The 20,192-nt window shown below is 38.7% G+C and overlaps 1 protein-coding gene across 1 annotated transcript in view; it reads left to right on the top strand.

Moving 5' to 3' along the window:
- PROM1 (prominin 1) overlaps nucleotides 1-20,192 on the top strand; it is a 78,955-nt gene that overhangs the window by 14,374 nt on the left and 44,389 nt on the right. Inside the window, exon 2 of the mRNA XM_085304267.1 lies at nucleotides 5,115-5,529. Coding sequence (XP_085160393.1) covers nucleotides 5,307-5,529 — 223 coding nt within the window. The 5' untranslated portion in view covers nucleotides 5,115-5,306. The remainder of the gene's footprint in view (nucleotides 1-5,114; nucleotides 5,530-20,192) is intronic.

Raw genomic sequence — 20,192 nt, 5'->3', positions numbered from 1 at the left:
CCGCGGCGGGGGGAGGGCTCGCTTCTCTCCTTTCCCTCGCTTTTCTTGCCTTTCCTCCCCCCCTCCCAGTTAGCGAAACTGTGCTTTAAACGACGAGGCAGCCAGCTAAAATTCAGACCTGCTGATCTGCTGGGGAGGGTATCTCCTGTCCCTGGAATTCATTTTTACAAGTACGCTTTGTTTGTTAACTGCTTAGACTTGTAAAACAGCCTTTTTTTTTTTTTTCTTCCCCTCCCTCCCCAAATTATTAAGCTCCCAGCCTTCCTGGGTCCCGAATACCCAGCTTTTCTGACTGGAGCCCTTCTCAAGGGTGTCGGACGCCTCGGAGGCTACCTGGTGTGGGGCTGGGTCCCCGGGGTGGTGCGTGTGTGTGCGCGCTGCCAGCAGGCTCTGTTCTGCAGTCCCTGGTGTTCACTGGGTTTCCTTGCTCCCTGCTCTTCCTATGGCAACAGGTTGTAATTGCTGGGAGGCTTAGCAGAGATTTGGCAACAGAAAACGGCACCTTTTTTTTTTAACTTGCCGGCGTCTAGCTTGGCTTACTCTGTTATGTCTCTTCAGTGAGAAGGTGGTTTTCATGTTTTCAGGTTTGTTTTAAATACAGATTTTGGAAGTTGTAGTCCAGTTCCTGTTTTGTGGCTATAACAGTTTAATTCACTTTATTCATTCGGTGGTTGCTGTCCTTGGACATGCATTTTAAAATGACTAATTAAAAAAATGCAGCAAACAGCCAGATCTGGATCTGTGCTTCCTATGGACAACTGCTTTTTCCACCTTCMCATCTTGGTGCATTGCCAGAGGGCTCCTACCTTCAGCTGTAGCTGGCTAGCTGCTGGTTGATTGAAATCTGGTTCGCATGGTCATCACAGTTGCGTCACTGCATTGCAATATTATATTTGCATGGATTGCAGTTTTAAATAGAAAGAGGCCAGTCCTGTTAAAACAAAGGGCTGGACATCACGCTGCTTCTGCGTTTTGCTATTTAGAGTTGATGTAGCATGCAAGCGGTTACTTAACTTCTGAATACCTCAGGCTGTTTCCTCCTCCCTCCCCCCCCATTTTTATTTGTAAACTTACAGAAGGATTGCTAAAGTTGTATTGATTTTTTTTTTGTTTGTTTTTTGGAAAACAATGCACTTTTTTAAAATATAAAATGAGATACACTTAGTATTGGAGATGTGATAATAGTGGAGCATACTTGGTGAAAGGGTGATAATGTTGTCCACAGATAGAGGTCCAAAATCACAGAATTAAGTTTAGTGACTTGCACATGTAGAATATTGCAGAGACACATGCAGAATGAAAAGCAAATACTTAACATTTTAAATATGCACTTGCATCTTCAATACTTAATAAAACTTACTTAAATGATTTCATTGTTATATATTTTATCGTGTAGTTGACAGATTTTTTTTCCCCCTATGGAAAAATGCAGTAATGAAGTGGATGTGTTAATAATTAATGAAAATGTTTTGAAGGTGCACACGGTTTCTTTCCACTTGCTTTTTACTAGAACTTGGGGAGAGGTGTACTGGCACTCATTGTCAGCTCACTGATTGCAGTGATGGCGCACTGTTTCTAAGGAAATGAGCTGGTCCCATGCTGCAATGAAGATTGCCATAAAATGGCAGATAATTCTCCTTAAGTATATGCTTTTTTTTTTTTTTTTTTTAAGTATGGGTGTCATTCTTTCAGCTTTCACAATTAGAAGTTTTGTGGATAGTTTTTCCCTTTTAGTGCTGTTTAACTAGCATACTTAACTGTTGATAAAATCCCAAATAAGATTATTCTTGTATATCAAGATGAAGATTACTACTGGCAGCTTTTTCCCATCCAAGTTTTTTTTAGGTAGGTTGCTTGAATAGATACTGGATGTTCATAGGAGTCTGGAGTTGCAGGCTTAATAGCATTTATGCAAATTTCTGATCATTATTAATGTACTCCTAAAAAAAAAAAGAAATAAAATACCCCTGTTTGACTGAGTATAGAGAAGTTAGAGTTAGCCTGAAGGAGTTGCCCTGTAGGATTAGATATTCTGTGACATAAGCTATATAAAGGCTTAACTGAGAATTGTGTAGAGTTGGAGATTTCAATGGCATTTTGGAGCTGAAAGATGGTTGTATATCTTTACCTTGCAGGACATTATTTGAAACTCCAGTACATGTCCTTACAATTTCAGTAGCATCCTTGTCTTAAAACTGCCAACTTTCTGTCTTTGTTGATGTATGACTTCATGTCTTTACYAGGCATAATGATTTTTTTTTTAATTAGGAAGACATTTTGATAGTACTTTACTTGTCTAGTTGTATAATTAGATCTCTTTTAAGTTGTCCTTAACCTGAAATTTGAATTATTATTATTTTTTTTTTAATAAATAAAAGCTCTACTTTGTTTTCTTCTACCCTCTCTCTAGTATAACAGAACACACTCTGGAAAACATGCCCCATCTTCCAGCTTTACCTTAATAAAGATACTAGTTATTGAGGTCATTTTCCTCTCCAATTTCATCTTCTACAAACACACCTAACACTTCCCTGCATTTTTTTTTCTATACATTATAATATCTGTGTTTCCTTAATTTTTAGAATCAAGGCTTGGTCATCAAGTATGAGCTTTTTTTCCTGACTTATTGAAATGTTGGATCTAGACTCTAATTATTGGAACTGTACCTGAAAAATCTCCAGAAACCTAAACTTCATTCAGAAAACGTGTATTCAAATTATTTTCTCTTTTATTAAAGAAAACCAAGCTGAACTGTATTGCATCAACCTTGACTGCTCCGTCATTAAGAGGAAATAAAAATAATCTCTTGCTCTTATTTCTGGTCTTGTTATATTTTTCTTTTCCCCCTATAGATTTTCTGTAGACCTGATAATAAACAGCAGCCTAAGCATTTTCAGTTGCTGTGTTCAACCTTAGAGTGCCAGGTGCATAGAAGAGAGCATTCTACTGAAAAAAAAATCTTTTTGGCCGAAGAAAACTAGTTTCAAGGAAACATTAAAKGAACAAACAGTGTATATTGGATCTGGAAATCTTTGTCTATCATTATTCACAAGTTCTTTCATTATTCTTTCACAAACGTGCTCTTCCAGCTATGAAACCTATGAAACTATTCGTGGTTTAATGTGATCTGAATTCTTACATTTSTGTGTTGAGCATCATATTACAGAGTGCCTGGGAAAGTTGCATTTTTGAAAATGGCTTGGATAATTCTGATATTCAGAGGATTATTACTGCTGGTTCTTTTTTCTTTTTCAATAGCCATGAGGGGGAGAAGATAGCTTTGAGTTTTTCTTTGTGACTAGATAGGATCTTAGGGAAACCAACCTGTCTCTAGTTCTTTGGTCTTATATTCTTCTGTTCCATATGGGGTTTTTTGATACTGATCTCTCTTTTGAATGCAAAAAGGAGTGGTAAATAAGTCTGCGAGGTTGTTTGTTGCCAGTCCATCTAGATTACTGTTGCTTGTTCAAARAAGTAGCTGGTGTATTACCAGAGACTGTAAAGGATGGGAGAGTGCAGTCTCCTGTCTTTTGAACGTCTTTGACCTGGAAGCACCTTGGAAGCCAAAAGATTTGGGCTGATTGAGGCCATGAGGTGTTGGCGTTATTTTGCCATCGTTCTTGCAAGTGACGGTCTAAAGCCTAAGGCCCACATTTTTACTAGTAGCACTGCTGGAAGTGAGGACAGAGGCAGAACATCCTGAGCAAAGGCTGTTTGTGCTGCTGGGCTGGGTGCTCCCCAGTTGAGGCAARCGGCTTGTCCTGACCAGTGACTTTCCCAGCGTTCTCGCTAGTGGCATTTGGTAGGTCCCTGCGGATGCTTCCTAAGTGGCCAGCCTGAGGGATAGGAAAGTCCAGGGTTTTGCATAGTTGGCACGTTCATCTAATGTGTGCAACATCCAAAATCTTTTGTTTGTTTGAGGCCTAGGCTGAATTGAAGGGTTTTTGCCAAGTCCCAGGTAGATGAAGATGTGGTCAGATGTTTTGTCTGAAACTTGGGATTTATTTTTTTGCTTGCTTTTTTTTAAGTGATAGTAGATAAAACTGCTGGGGTCTTGTAAACTCACAACTTTCCCAAAGGTCTATATGCATTAGAAGTTGAATGTGTGTTTTCCCTCCCCCCCCCCCCCTCAGTCTTTGAGGATGCCTAGGAGGTTAGGAGTAGTTGGCAGAGCAGGTGAGTGAATCTAGAATAATCAGCTCCATTAAGTAACTTGCCTTTCTTTTAGTGAAAGAGAGGGCTGGTTTCTCTTACTTTATTTGCCCTCTTAGAAAGAGTATGTGCAACACAAAATAAGTAGGGATATTTTTGCTCAGATTATCCTATGTTTGGAAAAAATTGTCAATGCTGTAGTCCGTATTTCATTTTTGACTAGAAATATTATTTTTACATCTTCATATATTACTTGTTGTCTCTTCGGTGTTTTGGGTACCAGAAGGACGTTGCTATTACCAGCAGTAGGAATTATGGAAACAGCTGTAGCCAGCTATTGCTGACATGGCAAAATGAAGGGAAGCTTAAACTCTTCCTGGAGGTGGAAGCTGGGGCCTTAGCTGGGGACCCTTGTGACACCTGCATCACCTCTAACGCATGCAGGGCAAGGAAAAGGGCAGTTCTACAAACAGGAAGGCTTTAAATATAGTATTAATACATTTGGATTAAATATTAAAGGAGCTCCAGGATGTGATTTGTAATGATTACCATCAGCTACAATAGCATCAGGTGGCTGTTCAAATGCCTTGTGTTTTAAGCGAACTGTTAATTAAATGCATTGTGTAACTGTTGTGACGTGACGCCTTACTCCACTGGAACTGCAGTTCCAACGTTGTTCCTTGGGTTTGTTGGTATCCCTTGTAGCTGTCCCAGTGCTGTCCTTCATTCGTCTTTGAAAACTCACTGACCTGGAGTTGTGCGTAATTGTTTCTTTCTGTCTTTCAAGTACAGTGTACRTAACAAACCCTTCTATTCACGGCCTTGAGTCCTTCGGTTTTTCTGGCCCGTCTCGCTTGCCTGCGATTGCTGCCGTGTTCAGTTTCCGCAGAGGATCGCGGGCACCCCGCGCCTCCCTGTTTGCCTGTGCACACCATAATGAGCTGTTTCTTGTTTTTTGCCAGAGATGGTTCGTTGAGTGGTTTCCATAAGAAGTTTCCCTACCACTCTGAAGCAAGAAAGCATTCAGGAAGAAAGGGTCTGAAGACACTGGTGKTGTCCTGGCTGGAAAATTAACCCCCAAGTGAATGTATTGAAGATTTCTGGACTTGGTGGAAGAAGTATCTCTACCTCAGGTTTTATGAATACTGCTAGCTATGGCTGTGGAACTCTGCTTGCTGCTGCTGCTGCTGGTTTGTGGAAGTACTATTTCAGAGGTTCAGCCCATATACAAACCGCCCCCTGGGACTTTGGATTTTGGATTTGTACCCGCCAAGACGTATGATACAGGTGCATACCATGAACCTGGACCAATAGGAATTTTGTTTAAAATAGTCCATGCTTTCCTTTATTTAGTGCAACCCAATTCTTTTCCTCAAGGTAAGTAGATAAAAAAGAAAAAAAAAAAAAAAAGAAAAGAAAATCTAGAATTTATATGGACTTACTGCCAAAATGTTCATCCTGGTGTAAATAACAAGACCACAGTTTAGAAGTGAATGATACAGAGGGCTTTGTTAGTAGCGTGTACTGTAGCCTGGGGATGTGTGGAGTTCCACATAAAATAACTCTTATTTTTTTTTGTTTGCTTGTTTTAATCATTGTGGGAAGGAGATAATGATAGAAGTTTGACAGGACTTTTCTTATATCTCAAAAGCTGTCATTGATGCATTTAAGCCTTTTTTGACTGAAATTTTTTCTTATACATGGGATATGTATATCCCATGTATATCCCTAAAGCATAAGTTGCTTTGTATTTAATGTTAAATACAAAATAGGAAGTTCTGACTTGCATGTTGTGCATTGTGGTAAGCATTGAAGTTTTTACTTCAGTGTGAGATTTTGCCTAGGAAGGGTCACGGAAACCTAGCAACTTAAACTTGATTTGTTTCCCTATCTGTGCATATGTGATCGAGTCATACATAAAGACAGTTATATTATACAGCTGCACGTAACTTCTTGTTCCTTTGTGAGCTGAATGTTAAGATTTGAGACTGCTTTTTTTTGGATACTTTTTCATTCCTTTTCTACTAAATTGTCTCCTATTCTGAATGAGAAGTTAATACCTTGGAAAAGAAGTGTGTATGCATTTTGAGGTTGCATCTATAGAAAGATGCTGTAGAGGAACTGTGTGCGTTTGATTTTTGGTGCTTGAATTAGCTATTCAACATGCATTTTAGTTTAATTTAGCCATTAAAAGAAAATGCAAATGTATTTGTATAATATTAGCATATATAGTTATGCTGAGATGAAGTTTTAATTAAATCTAAGAATGACTTTGACTTGTTACTGATATATTCTGGTGTTTTAGCTGTAACTGTGTACAGAAGATGCTTATGTTACTTTGTAGCGCATTTTTTTTCAATTATAATTGAAAGTTTTAATAATTCTGAGTAAGAAATAGCTRTTAAAAACACCTTATCTGATCACATACCTGTGTGATACCTGTAAACTATATCTGATTTTATTTTTGACATTTTTTCAGTAGCTGTAGAAGAATGCAGTCAAATGAACTTGAATGAAAGTAAATTATATTTAGACAAATGCCCAGAGTCCCAGGTGCTCACCTGGAGAGCCTAAACCTGACCTGTTTCCTGCAGAGTCCATCTTTTGAGCAGATGTTGCACATAGTGTGGTGAGGGCAATTGCATGAARCTTGGCAGGAATGTCACCTTTTACAGGAGCTTGTTTGCAGATACCTCTGCTTTTATAGCCTCTTTCCTGCCATGAAATGTGCAGGTGAACTATTTGCCCCTCTGTGAGACCTGATGTGTTAAGGTTGTCCTTTGAATTCAACTCTAAGGAATAGAGCTTTCTTCTGCTAAAGCCTCTCCTTGAATATTTTATTCTCTTATGAGTGGGGATACTTGAATTCAGTGAGATGTCTCGTATGTCTTTATATTACAGGAATATAKAACAGGAATTTGGTCTATAAACTTGTTGTAAAATTATTATTTACATGCTTAGGCTGCGTATATTATTATGAGTTTACTAGCAAGATTGTAGTCCAGTGGTACTGCTTGTAATGAGTTCTGCAACAAGTAGTAGGTGTCTGTAAAATCCAGCACAGAAGAAAAAGGAGAGATCCAAAAGTGAATCATTTGTTCTTAACGTGTAAGTYTTGAACATCTTGCACCTTTCATTCCTTCCCAGCAGATACTTTACAAATCAGTTATTTTTAGAAGTTTGGCTTCTAATGATTGCATCAGGTGAAGTCCTTTTCCCATGCCTCCACATACCTCACTGCAAAATAGAGATTTGAAGGATCATGTAGGTTTGAGTCATACCATTTAATTGGTTAATCCCTATAATCTGTTTTGCCATATGCTGTTTTATTTTCATGTTCAGTGTATTAATGTAGTACATGTAGTTACATATTTGAAGTGTTTTTTAAACTGCTAACTGAAACAGAATTTGTTCTGATCCAGTGATGAAAACAAAGATAAACACAAGCGTGCATGCATCTTTAAGCAAGCCCTGTCAATATTTATAGGTCTAATGTTTATCATTCCAGTTAGTTTGGTGCTTCAGAAGAGTTAACTCCAGGCTGATGCCCCAGGGTATAAGTATATAAGCATAATATAGAGGAAAATTGTGGTTCACCTGCAGGAATTGGCATCAGTTGTTTCTGCTTTGATCTTAGTAGTCTTGTTTTTTTTTTTTTTTTTTTTTTTCCCTCATACTAGTAAGTATTTGATGTTTGGTTTTTGAGTCTGTTGTTAGTACTCTTAGCTTGGCAGGGGGGCAAATGTGATGGGATTGTCAAATTGCACATTGACCTTCCTACATACACAACTCATTTTTATGTTTGCAGTAGCAGTCAGATGAAGCTGGGGATGTTAACAGTATCAGTGCTACAGTCCTTCAGTCCTAAGCCAGCCTAAGCAAGGAAGAAAGCTAGTACAAGCTTTAGACCTTATGATAAAGCAAAATAGGAAGTACATCAGAGTCCTTGGGAAAATTATTTTAAAAGTATTTGCATACTAGGAAATTTGAAAAGTTATTTACATATTTTTATTGACTACCTAAAATTTTAAGCTGTTRTGTCTTCTAGGTTGTTTATGCCACTTAGCTAAGAGGTTGTCTACCAAAACAAATTGTCAGTTTTTCTCTTTTCCTCTTTAGTGCCTCCGTTTATAACGAATTCTAGTTAATTAAGGAAGCAAAATCAGTGCATGGTTGTGGCATGGTGTATGTCACCTGTTGCATTAGAGACTTTCAGGTGTGAACTTGCAGCAGACAGGCATGGTCAGGAGGATGCTCTGGGCACCCGAGTACCGTAGCATGGCTTTGTGTTTGTTGTCGTGGAAGTGAGTTGTTAGTTGCAATAAGAGGATGTTAATCTGGGATCCCACTTGCCAGCAGGACGTGCACAGCAACTCTCCAGCTTTGCGGCTTGTAACTAAAGTGTGAAGCATTCACAAAGGAAGCAAGCTAAGAGTAAAACTCTTCCCTCTCTTTTTAGATGCAATCAGACAACAACTTACAGGCATTTTTGGTACTGTAGTGTACTCCAGTATGTTGCTGTAACATTTTGTTACTTGAGCTCGATTATCTTAATGAAAGTCCTGCCTCTGACCCTTTTGTTCCTCCTTTTGTCTCACCTGGAATACTGGAGAAGATACCATGGCCARTCTTTCAAAGCTGCTGCAGATTGTGGAGTTTAGCAATTTAACCTTGTGTTCTCTGTCTCTGAAATCAGACTCTCATGTGAGTGTACTGAGAAATTAAAACATTTTAATCATTACAAAATTATCTATTTCTGCATAATTTTATGTGGAAAGAGGAAAGCATATGCAAAACTTTCTTTTTGGAAGAAGGTTTAATGAGCTCCTAGTTTTTTTTTTTTTTAATACATTAGCTGTGTTTAGATTTGAGATTCTAAAGGTAATTATCAAGATACTTTATCACTCAGTTAAAAACTCAGTAAAAGCAGAATCTTTCTGTGTGTAAAATTGGCTTTATTTTTGGCTACTCTTTAGGTTTTGTTTGTCCATTTCTACTTCAGTTTTGCTTCTTGGTAGTAACAAATCTTCCACAKCTCGTCTACCAAAAAAGCATCCGTAGAAATTCCAAATAAATTTGTAGTGTTCTGGCTGGCACCTGTGCAGAGTAGGTTCAAGAAGCTTAGTWAAGTAACTGTTTTTTGTAGTTTCAACCTAATAATAATAGACAAAATATGACTTTCGGCATTGATCTCCTTGCATCATTTGCCTAAGTGTTTCAGTGATACCTGTGTGAGATGCGCGTGTGACTGTAGTTGGTGACATTGGAGCTCAGTTCAGCTATGCAGATATAGAAGTCCACTTTTATTCTTAGACTTGAGACTCTCCCAGAAATGTTGTTCATGTTTGCATCAGTGAGCAGCAAAAGAACTGCACTTGGCTCTGACTTGAGCTGCTATGTGCAAGCATTGCACTTCAGCAACGTAAGATACTACTCAGGTTCCCAAAGCAATAATGCGGTTTTGTTAAAAACTTAATTAYGGTACCCTTTTCCAGTTGCACAGTCTCAATATTCATTTGGGTATGGAAGTGCAACAGCGTGGTATGCCGCTTCTGGAGCTAGCGTTTGACAGCTACACCCTGTGCATGTGGTTATTTTTCTTAGAGTTGCCTCCTGGAGCTGGGTCAGGATCATTTGCTGATGTGTTCGTTGGTGCAGGAGCTGGGAGGAGGGGAGGGAGAGCAAGATCTACCTCATAGCAAGTTAACTGTAAGGTTGGCCAAGGTGTAACTATGAAATGCCAGTTTCAGTGTGCTGTATAGTCAGTGCCTTCCCCACATACCTTCGCTGTTTCTTCAACACTGTGATTAGAGCTTTACCATTAATTTAGAGTAGTAGCTGAGACATATATATCAAAAATGTGAGTGTCAAYGATGATAGAGGTTGTGTATAGCATAGTAGCAGCGAAACATTATTTGGTAATACGGCATATGCAATGAAAAAATTCTGATGTCTAAGAGTGGAAATACTGTGGAAAAGAAATGAGCAGCAGGAGGATACAAAACTAATTAGCATCTTCATTCCTCTGCCTGCTTATATATACTTTAGGAAATAGTGCTTAAAAAATCATTGATCACTTCATGCTGGGAAGTTGAGAGATGCTCTACCTGATGATGTACATATGTAAACAGGAAACGCTTCTGAAAATGTTTCTCAAGCTCTTTTTGTACTTTCTTATGCATCAGAAACATAACTTCTTTCTCCCCAACTATCCCAACTGTAAATTGATTGAACAGATTGCTTGCCAAAAGGAGTTCCCTATGGACAGGGATGGGAGGACTGTACATACTATCTACTAAAGGCCACGACAGAAAAACATAGTTGTAGGCATTAACCCTTCTCTGATGTCTTCCTGCCCACTTCTTTTGGGTTGTGTAAACAAGGGTTCTCTTTCTGAGACAGATATTTGTCGAAAATATGCTTTTTCCAATCAGAGTGTAGCATAATTGGATCATCTGAAAATCTTGCACTATACATACAGCTGAGATCTCCCACAGTGTCCTCAGAGCATGTCCTAGATTTCTGTCAATACTACCTGTCAGTTGTGCTAGAAAGAAAAACAGACTTTGGCAGCATTTGGAAAATGAGAATCCAGCTGCACAGTTTCAAAAGTGTTAAGAGAAATTAGTGCAAATGAACCTCAAACTGTGTTTGAGGGAGTGGGATTACTTTCTGTGGAGAAGTTGTAAGAACTGGCATTACTACAGGTGGTAATTCTCTGATATTGAGACCTAGCTCATGTTTCTCAAACCTAAACTGCCTTCAGTCCCTTCCAAGTAGGACATTTATCTCCTGGCTGTCTTTTGGGGATGTCTTCCGMCAAACAGGTTGGGCATCTTCTGGAAGAGTACTAGCTGGTTCGGGAAACCTAGTAGTTGCAGTATGGCAGTCAGAGACCAGTGCTTGAAACTGCGTCTTGGCCTTGTTTTGTTTGTCTATAGGCATTAAAGCTGTAATGGAAGAGCTGATGGGCAGTATTTTGTTCCCCAAAGCACAGGGGCTCCAAGTTCTGCTGCAGCTAGAAGCTCAGACTACAAGGACGGGGGAGATACATGGCTGTATTGTGGYAGGACTTCCATATCACTCTAGGCAAAGAACCTTCATTGATAGCGTTTGTCCTAATATAAAATAATTTTTTAAAGAAAAAAGCAAAACTAATATATCTAAAAATGCATTTGTTCAGATAATTATTGCTATTAAATGTCATGTGTGGGGAGGAAGGTTAACATTAGTTATGCTGGCTGTAGTGTGGTACCCATGCGCTAGCAATTGCAGTAAAACACTGAATTCAGCCCTAGTTTGTGTAGATAGTTTGTGTACAATTTTTTGTTTCTGTAAAAGATTGGCCATCCCTTAGCAAGGAGATAAGTAGYTTGGGTATCAACTGAGGCAAAGCCTGAGTTTTGCCTTTCAGATGCCARTGCACCACCACTGTCTGAGAATCCACCAAGTGAAGAACATAGTTCTTGGTGTCCCTTTCTCTATTAACAAAACTGTGCTGAGTAAATCTGAAGCGCTGAAGGTACAAAAGCTTGATCAGRACTTCCAGAGCAAGCCTGCAGCATCTCGTGTAGCTAGAAGAGGAATGGGGTAGGTTTCCTATCAGTCGGATTCTCGGTAGTGTATTTCGTGTGTCAGTCTCTTGAAAGTTATCTCCTATTGCAGATATTTTGTGTGCAGATATTCAGACCACTCAGCTGAGGCTCCCTGTTCTTCCTGGCTTGGCAGTGGTAACCAYCCTGGTGTCCGTCCTCCCGCTCCCTTTAGTTGTTACAAGGTTATCTAGCCGCAGAGTGTTGGATTTCCTTCTCCTCTTAGTAACCTGCAGTTCGTGGAATTGCGGTTGGTGGAGGGGGAATGTCCTTGTGCTCGCACAGGTAACGTTTTCAATAGTCTCTAAGAGACCACTCAATCCTTTATTGTTTTGCCTGTTACGTGCCTRTTATGCAGCATTTTGAAGGAATCATGTGAGATACTGTATGGTCTGCTGCTGGAAAAGCAGGGATCTTTCGACTTTCTCTTTTCTCTGTCACAGAAGCCTTTATCTCCATAATTAACAGGATTAGTTTAACCTTCTAGGCTATTTTTTTCCCCTGACAAGTCACTTAGGTTGTAATTTAAAAAACAACAAACTCCTAATTGTTGTTCAGTGATGGATTTGTTCCTTGAATGATGCCAGCCAAAGTAACAATCTGATAAATATTTGSCACAAATCCTGTTTCTGCAGTTCTCATAGTGAATATACTTAGTTAGATTTAAAATTATTAGAATTATAAATTCCTCTTCCCCCCTCTCCTTTTTTTCTCCTCTCCCCTTTTTTTATTCTCAACTTATTTTTCATACACTACTTTTTTAAGCTGCTCTGTGTAACATTCAGATCTGAACAAGTTACACTTTTTCGAAGTGAGTATGCACTATTCWAGAATTACTTAAACAAAATAAATGTGCAAGTATTATTTCATATTTTAGTGATTTTTTTTTTTTAAGTATCAAATCTTTCCATATTGAACTTAAAGCTTTGAATACGTAATCTTCCTTTACCACAGCCAGGTGATTTTTGTATTAGAAGGGAAATGAGTTGTCACAGATATTGGCTATTGTAGATTAATCTGATTAATTTATCAGCATCTTAGAGAAACGGATCTGCAAACTGGAAAAAAAAAAACTATTAAAGCATTTTTTTTCTAGGTAGCTGGTAACCTATCTTCTCATCTAAAAAGATGATTGAAATTCTGTGATTATGATCTGTATTGTCTCTTTGTCAAAATCTTTCTATTTTCTGAAAATACACCAAATTATTTTAGTGAGCTTTAAGCAGCCATTCCAGTTGTTTATTTTTCTAACAAAATGTATTCCTTTGGATGTTTAACTCGGCTCAAAGGTGCTTGGGTGCACCTGTACAGAGCAAATAGAAACTTGAAGTCTTTCTTCAGAGCAGCAACCTTTCCTTTTATTTCTTCTCTCTCTCTCTCTCTCTCTCTCTCTCTCTCTCTTTTTTTTTTGGGGGGGGGGGAGGAGGGGAGTTCTCATAGAGAGAAAACTTTTCACCACCTTTATCAGGTACCTTGCTATGCCATGCATATTGAAAAGTAATTTCATCAGTTGAAAATGTACCCATTGGTCAGATTTTACACAAGGAAGATAACTTYCTTTGGTCTTTGCCACCTGTTTGGAGGAAAGGGTGCATTTCCTGCTTCAGATAAAAGTGCCTTATTTTGAATGAAGCAGTGATGTCATCATTGAACATAGGTGGAAGATTCTTGCTCTTGCAAAAATAGAAGAATACAGAGCTGGAATTCTACAAAATCACGGTTAAGTTGCCAGAAAGGCAGGTGCAGAAGTGATTAAAAGCCAGTACCAGCAGGGCTTCWGTGTGTCACTCCCAATTATCTGCATTTATATTTCCATAATGCTTCCATATTTCCAGACAAATATTTCTAATATTTCCAGACAAATAAGGAGCAGGAAATGTGACCTATAAGGAAGAACACTGTTGTTCATGCAACCTAAATATTTATTGCTTTGATCGAAGTTGTAAGTCCAGTCAGTCTACGCAGTCCACTAACTATGAAAAAGTTGCTCAGTCTGTACAGGGTGCTAAACCAGACAAGTGTATACAGTCCACCTAGTTAAATCTTTGCCCTTAATCTGTTGTAAATCCTTACCAGATGGTGGCCTAGAGAGAACTTCAGGTAGCTACTACAGACAAAATGAATAGCAAAGAATAGCTGCAGTGGCATAAGCAATGCATTACACAAGTTTCAGTGTCTTCCGAAAATGACAGAGTGCAGTTACAGTGTGCAATACTTTTTCAAAGCTTTCTGCTTGACTTTGTGCTTGCATGATACATGCAAGCTTATTGCAGATTCCTAAGCAGATTTTTTTTCTAAAGGCATCTCTCTTTTTGTTCTTTTTCCAATACTTAACAAGAACAAAAGTTTCTTTGTAGCAAAGAAGAACCAGAAAGTCCCTACCAAGGTTATTTTCAAAGGAGAGATCTTTCGCTGTACGGGTCCCATAACAATCAATATTTTGGCTATTTCTTTCTATTTAAATCTTGTCTAGCTCTTTCATGTTTTGTCTTCATGTTGATGGAAGGTGGAAAACGCCTTTAAAAAAAAAAGTGACTACTGCATTAAAGGAATAGAACTAGTCTTGGGCAGCTGCAGTATGTGAGGATTTTCTGTAGAAGACTTATGCTACCTATTTGGTCTTCCTGACTGATAGCAACCTGAAGGAAACTAAATTTATAAAACTTCCATTCTTTCAACTACCATTTCAGGAAAATTAGAGAGCTTTTTGTGTGTGTGAAAAGTTCATTCATCGTCACTATTATTTGATTCACTGCTGTATACTTTCTTCATTGCATTGRCGATACTTTCTGTAAGGAGGGTTCATTTCGTGTCCCTGCTACTTCAGCCTGCTCGTTTGGCAGCAGTTGCTGCCCCACAATTTCACCTCTTCGATAACTGCACTGCACTTGGCTCCCTGCTCTCTGATTAATGTGCACCGTGTTTAGACGAATTCAGTTTCCTGTCATGCTTGTAGCTGTTCATCTCCTTGTCCTGTTTCTTACTGCAGCTCTATCCCTCTCTCTCATTACCCCTCTTTGCGCTCAGAATAACGTGAGACTCATTTCTAGGCAGTCTCGTAGCTCATCCTTCCAACTACAAGTCAAGCAGTGCTTCAAGTCTGCTGTGACCTTAAATGCACTTACCTTGTATTTGCTTCTTTTATGTGTTGCTGGAGCTGGAGGCAGAGCCAGAGTATTCTAGGACAAGCTGGGAATATAGAGCGTTTCTCTTGCTTTTAATCACTGTGTAACTGGAGAAATAGTCAGTGAGACTGGAAGATGGTCAAGGTGGGGAGAGGAATTAGCATAGTAGAGGCAGAAAGGGGTGAAAGGGCAGATAGCTGTAGCAGATGAGAAATAAACATGCTTCAGCAATTTAGTATGCATTTGTCATGTTTAACTGCTGTTCAAACAAGTTCTCCTTGCCTTTGTCAGAATAACAGGTTCTGGGGCATCGTTTTGTGAGTCAGCAGGGAGGAAAAACTGCCAGGCTTTCTCTTTTTTTCATTGTGCAAAGGAATGGCTGATGGTTTAAGATTTTTGGGTTTTGCACAGTGTTCAATTATTTCTTTAATGCAGATTAATAAACATACAGTTGAACAGAGAATTTTCTTTTTCCACCTCTGTAGCATAAATAGGTGGTCTCATGTGAGAGCTTTGGAGCAGAAGAAGTGGAGACAGCTAAGGAGTTGTGCTCAGAGGGAAGAGGGTCAGACTGTTCTGCAGAGAAAAGCAAAGGATGGAAGCTGAAGCAATTTGATGTTTCTGGTAACTCAGAGGAAATAACCCTGCRAATTGCATAGAGAGAAAACTCCTTCCCTCACCATTTTGGCAAGCTATCTGAGAAGACCATTTTTTTCTTTAGTTTGGGGACAGAGGTTATGGCCCCAATATACCTGAAAAAAACCTTTTAATAAAGGGAGTGATCTCTTCTGACCATTAGAGTTCTTAAATGTCTTGAATTTGGAGGTGGAGAGGAATATCTCAAGTGTAGAAGGGAAGGCATGGACTAGACTCCTCATCTGTAGGATGAAGTGGTCTCCTACAGCATAATAAGTGGGAAGATCTCCACTCTGAGACATCCCTTCTGGTCCACATCTCTGTGGAAGAAGGTGAGGATCCTCCTCATGGGATGAGCAACACAGCAGGACCTGCTGTGCACTCTCTGCACTAACGTGCACKTTGGATTCTTCTGCTGTCAACATGACTGAGCTCCCACCTAACTCTGCTGCACAACTGGTGCTGACTGATAGCGGCAGGGTTGGGGACAGTATGAGTGAGCAGAAGCATTAAGTAATTATGTGGCGGTGAAGAGCAGGAGCCTATGTCCTCTGCTGGAGTAGACTCTTTAATCTATGGTCATATTTAACACCCATTGAAGTTAATAGAAAGATGCTTTCTAAGTTTGAGGGAGGCAACCAAAGCCACACTGAAGTCAAATGAAGCATTTTAAAATGTCTTTAAACTGAACTTAAGTAAAACTTTCTATAAGATGCCCCAAAATATCTTGTTATCTCTGAGGAATCTGAACTACATGCCATACAGCTTTTCTGGTGTATGTTTTTACAGGACTTACTGGAGTTGTTTGTATATCTAAGTCTTAATTAGAGAGGAAAAAAGCAAGCTTGAAGCCATTCTAGCTCATTAATTTCAGACTAATAGGTAGTTTCCAATATTTTTATTTAGGACACTAAATGTGATCAAACTGACCTGTATTCAGGGAAACACTGAACTGTAAAGTGTGAGTATAATTTGTTGACTCTATTATAGGTGAAGGGGAATGAGATGAAATACTGTGATTGTGAGTTAGAATGAGATGGCATTAAAATGATTACTAACTTAACGTGTATCATCTATACAATTCTCCACTGCTGTTACAAAGATCTCCATTCAGTATGAGTTGAATACTTCAGTCCTTGTAGTTACTGGTTTGCTCGAAGGCTTTTTCRTAATAAAAGCATAATATGTTGTATTATGCATAAAAGGATAAATTAATTGCAGTTATAATTTGAATAATACTGGAGTTACACTATGACTGAACTGACTCAGTGGAATTGTTTGAGCGAAGATCAAGCGTAGCATTCCCAAAGGCTTTATTCCAACTGTTTTCCTGTCAGCTAGATTTGAAAAGCTTTCTTTGCAGAAGATTTTATAACTAATTTATGTTGGTGCTTAATAGCCAGACAGCTTATTTTTAAATCTCTGTTATTTTTACTGTCCCTTTCTGTAAAGTGGTTCTAAGAAGGAAGGCTAGTGGTAACCTCATTTTCTTTTCTGAGTAATACAATATGGAGTGTGTTTGCACAATATTCATGCTCTCCAGCAGTTCGTGATGATGTTTTCGTAACAGGAGCTCCTCAGGGAGGTGCTTAATATTTTGCCACAATTTGCATTGGTAAATTAACAGTTCATCTGGCTAGTTAGCTTTACTAAGGCAGATGGCATTTTGCATGTGTGATGAGAGCAGGAAGGAGGAAGAGTAAAGCAGGAATGTAATTAGCCTTGTAAATGAGCCTCATAAGGTAAATCTCTTTAACCCCAGTGATAAAATGTACTCTGCACTAAAGCCTTGGATTACTGGTCCTCTGAAACAACGTGTGCAGCTGGCCAGTCACAGATTTGAGAAGTAATCCAGTTAATTTGGAAATAAAGGACACCACTCTTTGTCTACACCTGCCTAGCCTTTTCATATTTGAAAGGGAGACCTGACTCGAGGTGTTGAATCAGCTACGAGGTACTCTGCCAGTAATGCAAAATAAAAGGTCGTGTGGAGTTACCTTAGTTCAAGTTTAAATAAAAACTTGTTTTAATACTGGAGCTGTCCTAGCTAAGGAAGAAAGAAGGTCCAGAAAGAAAACCAAAATCGCAGGGAGAGGAGTGAATTTAATGCTAGCTGAAGTGTCTCCTCACTGTGCTACAGTGGGCACCAGGGCTGTATGTGAGAACATGATGCTTGTGTTTGCACAGGGCTCGGCACAAGATGTTCTCCCGCTTAAGCCTTATGCGCTGCTGTAGGAAACACGATTACTATTGATGTGTATAAACCACAGGTGGGAGATTCTTGCTGCAGTAAAACMATTGAGGTGTGTTTGTGCTCACAAATGTGTGGGTAGGTAACTGAAGATAAGCTTCAATTGAATTTCAGCAAATATAATTTTTATGGGAGTATATCTGACTTCCACATTTCATTTGAAATGAATTAACTGGGAATATTTCTAATGTGGTTGATACTGAGGGCTATTGAAATGGTAAATTAACTACAAAGAATGGAAGACTTGACTGCCATTCTGTGTGCTGCCTGGTGAGGGGAAAAATTCTGAAGCTTTGCAGTATTTCTAAAAATCCTTATGAAGTAATATAAGTAGTAAATCTTTATTTGGCAAGGAAAACACACGTAATGAAAATAGAGGAGAAATGGGCTATGTAATAGTGGTCATTGTGCTATGTATTACAGGCAACCTGTAGTTCTAGTATCTTAAATTACACAATCCAAAGGGGGGGACACTTTGTATATTTTCAGTCTTTCTTGATTAGTGTAAACTGAAATGTGCTTTAGTTTCTGCTGAACAGGCTTTAGAGCCCCTGAAATTTGAAAAATGTACAAAATGCTCTGTTCTGTGTTGGTTTGTCATAGTGTATTCAGATCAATTGTGTCACTTTGACTGGCAGRTTCTAAATAATGAAAGGGTTTAAATAAAAAATCTGAGAATCAGGAGCATTCAGAGAAATTTACATGTATTATAAGTAATCAGTTTTTTTTGTTTGKTTTTTTTTTTAGTATTGGTTGTTCTCCTTGGAGATAATTCAAAACCTGACTGGACATACCCCTGGCCATCCTACGGTAGATGACCCTGCTCTGAGCTGGAGGGTTGACTACTAGATGATCTCTGGAGGTCCCTCCCGACCTCAGTGATTCTGTGACTCTGAGTAGTTTTGTGTATATGCACACACAGACAGATGTCCATTTATGTAAAAATACATTTAAAGGGKGTGTGTGTGTGTGTATATATATACACACATGTGTATGCATGTTTATGCATAAAAATTTTGTTTGCATTTTATTTTCATTTTATTGTATGACAGGAGACAGACAATCAACTAAAAGAACTGGTTAAAGCTCTGAATTTTTATTCATCAGGAAAGCTTCAAGGTTTTAAATTCTGTTTTGTACTGATTCATGACATCTGCAAATGTATTGAAGCTTTTGTCAATAACAAGAATTGGCTTTCTTACATGCCTCCTGGTGATGTTTTCACTTCCCTATTTAAATTATTTATTTTTAAATAAAAAAATAATCATAGAATAATTTTAGAATAATTTAGATTCAAAGGGCCCTCTGGAGGTCTTATCATCCAAATTCTTCTCAAAGCAAGGCTAACTTCAAAGTTAGATCCAATTTGGAAGTTAGGTTGCTTAGGGTTTTTCCTTAGCTTCTCTGGGCAGCTGGCACCAGCATTTGACCACTCTTACACAGCAGGTCTGTGCCAGCTTATGCAGCTGAGGATCACAGAAGCTATTTCCTTTTCCTCCTTCCCRTCAAATTTTGATCTAAATTTGTAGAAATCTCTCTCTAGTGACTCTTCTGCAGTGTGTTATTATACAATGCTAAATGATTGGATGAATATGTAAGCACAAAGGATTTTTTTTAGCCCTCTTTCTATTGTTAAAAGACATCTAGCTGTAGAGAAAATTCATTGCATTACATATCCCGTGCACAAAGCTTACTTAATCTTACTCATTTGGGAGGTATACAGATTTAAACAAAAGCAAAAGAAATTTGGTTTCTACTGAAGAAATTACCTAGCACAGTTGGTGCAAATTACATTTTTTGAGTTTGTGCAGCACTTCTTCAGTTGATTATGTACTTTGCTGCTGAACCTTCCTGAAAATGCACATGTTGTAACTTACCACGGGCTCCCTCTGCTCTCGATGCAGGGAGGACTCTGCTCATCCCTGTGCATGAGACACCAGAGAACTGCAGCTGTGGATCAGGTGTGTGTTGCCCATGAGGTTGTGTGTCCTTTCTTTCAGGGATCTCTTAATATTCAAGGTGCTTAGTAGCAGTGCTTCAGGGTATTTGCAAGGATTGCGACTCTTCTGTTCTTATAGAACAGCTATTTTACATAAATTTTAGTCTGATTTTTGTTAGTGAGGGATTCAGCCTTGTCTTCTAGCATATATATATAGTCTTTCCAAATTGAGATTGTCTCACTACAGAGAGTCCTTGGTCAGCTACTGTTAGCATCCTTTCTGCATCACAGAATACACTTCCCTTTTGTTGATGACTTCTGGCTTGACAGCTCTATGATATGTTAACAGGTTATTTTTCTTTTTTAATTTGCAGTCTTGATGGCAACAGTTTTTTGCATGTTTTATTTCCTTCAAATCAGTTTTCTGTGGTGTTCTCTCACAAACAGGATCTCTTCAACCTACAGATCAGTCAAGCAAACATTCTTTTGGGGTGCTG

Source organism: Rhea americana, unplaced genomic scaffold, assembly GCF_003343005.1.
Source record: "Rhea americana isolate MKP2758 unplaced genomic scaffold, rheAme1 scaffold_205, whole genome shotgun sequence".
Lineage (NCBI taxonomy): Eukaryota > Metazoa > Chordata > Aves > Rheiformes > Rheidae > Rhea > Rhea americana.
This window is presented reverse-complemented; position numbering and strand designations above follow the sequence as displayed.